At 34.2% G+C, this 3,364-nt stretch overlaps 1 protein-coding gene across 1 annotated transcript; it reads left to right on the forward strand.

Moving 5' to 3' along the window:
* Positions 1,904 to 3,063, forward strand: LOC107604648 (2-keto-3-deoxy-L-rhamnonate aldolase-like). The gene is made up of 2 exons (XM_016306280.2): positions 1,904 to 2,151; positions 2,394 to 3,063. The coding sequence occupies exons 1-2, from the start codon at positions 1,904 to 1,906 to the stop codon at positions 2,872 to 2,874; spliced, it is 729 nt and encodes a 242-aa protein (XP_016161766.1). The 3' UTR covers positions 2,875 to 3,063.

The following is a 3,364-nucleotide window of genomic DNA, read 5'->3' on the forward strand; positions in this document are numbered from 1 at the left end:
AATAATTTAGTTTATATTAATTTCTAAAGAAAATCAATAATCAAATTAGTTTATTAACCAATTTCAAATATCAAATTAAAATTGAGTAATTAATTTGAATTAGTTAAGTGATTAGTTCACTTATTTATTTAAATAATTGTATGTCGTAAATTCGAATATTCTTTTATAAATATTACAATAATTTTTGGCTAATAACAAATTTTTAAATAAAGTTTAGATCCATAAAAAATTAGGTAATCATTGACTTACCAAATTATACTATAAAAAATATGCTAAATTGCAAGGATTTTTATAATACGCTCAGGTTTGACTTGACATGATTATTAATTATAACTCGATTTTATTTTATTTATTCGCTGCACCAAATTTACATGATTATTAATTTTAAATTTATTAATTATTAATTAATAACTCGATTTTTTTTTAATCAAAATTGAGTCAATTTGAGACTTTAAAATACTGCCCCCTTATTTTATCATCAATGGAATTGCTGGCCAATATAATGGATGCTATCCTGTTAGTAATTGAATCAATCATATGACTGCCCAAATGCAATCATGGATCATCAGTACCTGCCCACAATAATTAAAGCTTCAGAATAATCAACAATGGGCTAACACATGCTCCTCTTCAATTCCTTTCAGCAAGCAGGGATAATATCATACACGGATTTCAACAGTAGACCCTCGCTCACTGCCCTATATTGCAGCCACAAAAAACAAGACACGACCAATAATCAATATTATGATTTCTGAGGAGTATCATCAAGTCCCATCCACCACAATGAGCATGCATGCATGCAACCCCATACCAAGCTCTCAATACAACAACCACCTCTTTGGCTACTTCCCCCTTCATTACTTTACCCAATTTCCCACTATAAAAAGAACCCGACCCTCACACACTTTTCATCACCATCACAAGTAGCCAAGCCTCAATAGAGTTATAAGCTAATAAGCTTGGCTGGATAGCTAGCTAGCTTTCATAACTTAGCAAAATCAACAAAGGCTAGCTACCTAGCAATTCTTATTAATTAGTTGACTAGTTATCTTCTTCATCATCAAATAGAATGGAAACCATCAACCACATCATCAACGGCAACGGCAACGGCAATGGTAATAACCACGGTTACACCAATGGTAATAACCATGCCGTATATGAAACCGAACAAGATACCATCGTCACCACGGAACGAAAATCAATCAAAGCTCGCTTTAAACTTTTTCCATAATATATATTGAAAGAGAAAGTATTAGAAACTAATACTAATTGTATACAATGTGTATAATGAGTTGATTATTTTTATTAAGGGTGAGTGGCGTGTGATAAGTCAAGTAGCAACGGTGAAATGAGATGATAAAATGGGGTGATCGCCGGTTGAAAAAGAAGAGAATATTGGAGTGAAATGCTTTACTAAATTAAGATTTCAAATGGTTATTTTTTTAAAATAATTAACTGAATTTTTTAAAATTTTAAAATTTGAAATTGGAGAATTTAAAATTTAAAATTTGATCTGAAATAATTGAATGAAAGTTTTTAAATTTATTATTTATTTCTATTGAACTAAATAACCAATCCATTGTATACATTATCAAAATTCTTCATTAGCTCCCTAACGGAATTCTAAGTATATATAGGAAATTGAAACATGAATATATTGCTAAACTATTAAAGTAATAATATTACATACAAATTATGACAGGTACCCTCCGAATGGAGTTCGTGGAGTGGCAACACCGATTGTAAGGGCGTCAAGGTTTGGTATTGATGAAAGCTACGCAAAGAAGTACGAGAAAGACTTGTTGATTCTGTGCCAGGTAGAGACTGCAGAGGGAGTGGAAAACGTAGAAGGAATTGCAGCCGTTGATGGGGTTGATGGAATTATGGTTGGACCATTGGTACGATGGTTGAGATAGCAGGATGGTCTGGCTATGACTTCGTTATCCTTGACCTCGAGCACGGCTTCGGAGGCATCTCTGAAGGCCTGCGATGCATCCATGCACTCACTGCGGCCAACACACCGGTCATCGTTCGTGTGCCGGAGCTTTCGCACGTGTGGGTCAAGAAAGTGCTCGACCTTGGTCCCCAAGGCATTATCTTCCCCCTCGTTGACGGCCCCGAATCAGCCAAGAAGGCCGTCTCCTATTGCAGGTATAAGTCAATAATTTCTCATATATTTATACTAAAATTGAGTAACTAATAAACTATTATATTGAAACGTATGGATATTTGATGTTCATAAATAAACTTTGATTAAATGGTTATTTTATCCATAAGTTTCAATATAATAGTTTATTAGCTACTCAATTTTAGTATAAATATATATAGCAAATTGAAACATGAATATATTGCTGAACTATTAAAGTAATAATATTACATACAAATTATGACAGGTACCCTCCGAATGGAGTTCGTGGAGTGGCAACACCGATTGTAAGGGCGTCAAGGTTTGGTATTGATGAAAGCTACGCAAAGAAGTACGAGAAAGACTTGTTGATTCTGTGCCAGGTAGAGACTGCAGAGGGAGTGGAAAACGTAGAAGGAATTGCAGCCGTTGATGGGGTTGATGGAATTATGGTTGGACCATTGGATCTGAGTGCAAGTGTTGGGTGCATGCACGATCCCAGAAATGAAAAGGTGAAGGAGATGATGAGGAAGATTGAGAGCACCGTGTTAGGAATGAAGAGGAAAGAGGGCGGTGGGCCCTACTTGGCTGGCTTCGCTATGCCATTCGACGGTCCGGATCAGTTCAGGAGCCGCGGCTACAAATTGATTCGTGGGGTCACTGATGTTGGCTTGTTCAAGAACGCTTGTGTTGGCGACGTCAGCAAGTTCAACATGAACACCAATAAGATCAACGGCCAGTACTGCTAGTTTTCCAGGGTATTATGAATTGAGGCATAATATAGTGTTGAGAATATATAATGAATAAGATCTCACATACGGTGGAAGAACTTTTCTGAACTTGTTCTGTCTGTTTTGTTTTAGAAATGTTACATTGTTTCAACTTGCAATAATATATTTTTGTTTATTTAGATAAGGCAAAAAATTGGGTGTATGTGCATGACCACTTGACTTTCATCAAATTTAAAGATAGAAAAAGGAAAAAACAATAAATGAATGAGTAAAATAAAAAAAAAAAATTTCCTATATTTTTTAAGCACGTTTAATATATTTTTCAAAAACATTTCAAAAACAATTGCAACTGCTCAGTTGTAATTTTCTTTTTTTTCTTTTATTTTTTTGTCTAAGATAGGTAACTTTATTAAAATAAAGAATGGTTCAATTTGGACAAAAGACAAAGAAAAAATTGAAATAGTTCCACTAGAAATTAAATAAGTAAGATAGCTAGCACTAGCCATCA

Source organism: Arachis ipaensis, chromosome B01 (genome assembly GCF_000816755.2).
Source record: "Arachis ipaensis cultivar K30076 chromosome B01, Araip1.1, whole genome shotgun sequence".
NCBI classification, from domain to species: domain Eukaryota; kingdom Viridiplantae; phylum Streptophyta; class Magnoliopsida; order Fabales; family Fabaceae; genus Arachis; species Arachis ipaensis.

Coding starts and splice junctions, on each gene's coding strand:
- LOC107604648 (XM_016306280.2), top strand. CDS start 1,904: ATGGTTGAGATAGCAGGATGGTCTGGCTATGACTTCGTTATCCTTGAC. Junction 2,152..2,393: donor AAGGCCGTCTCCTATTGCAG/GTATAAGTCAAT, acceptor AAATTATGACAG/GTACCCTCCGAATGGAGTTC.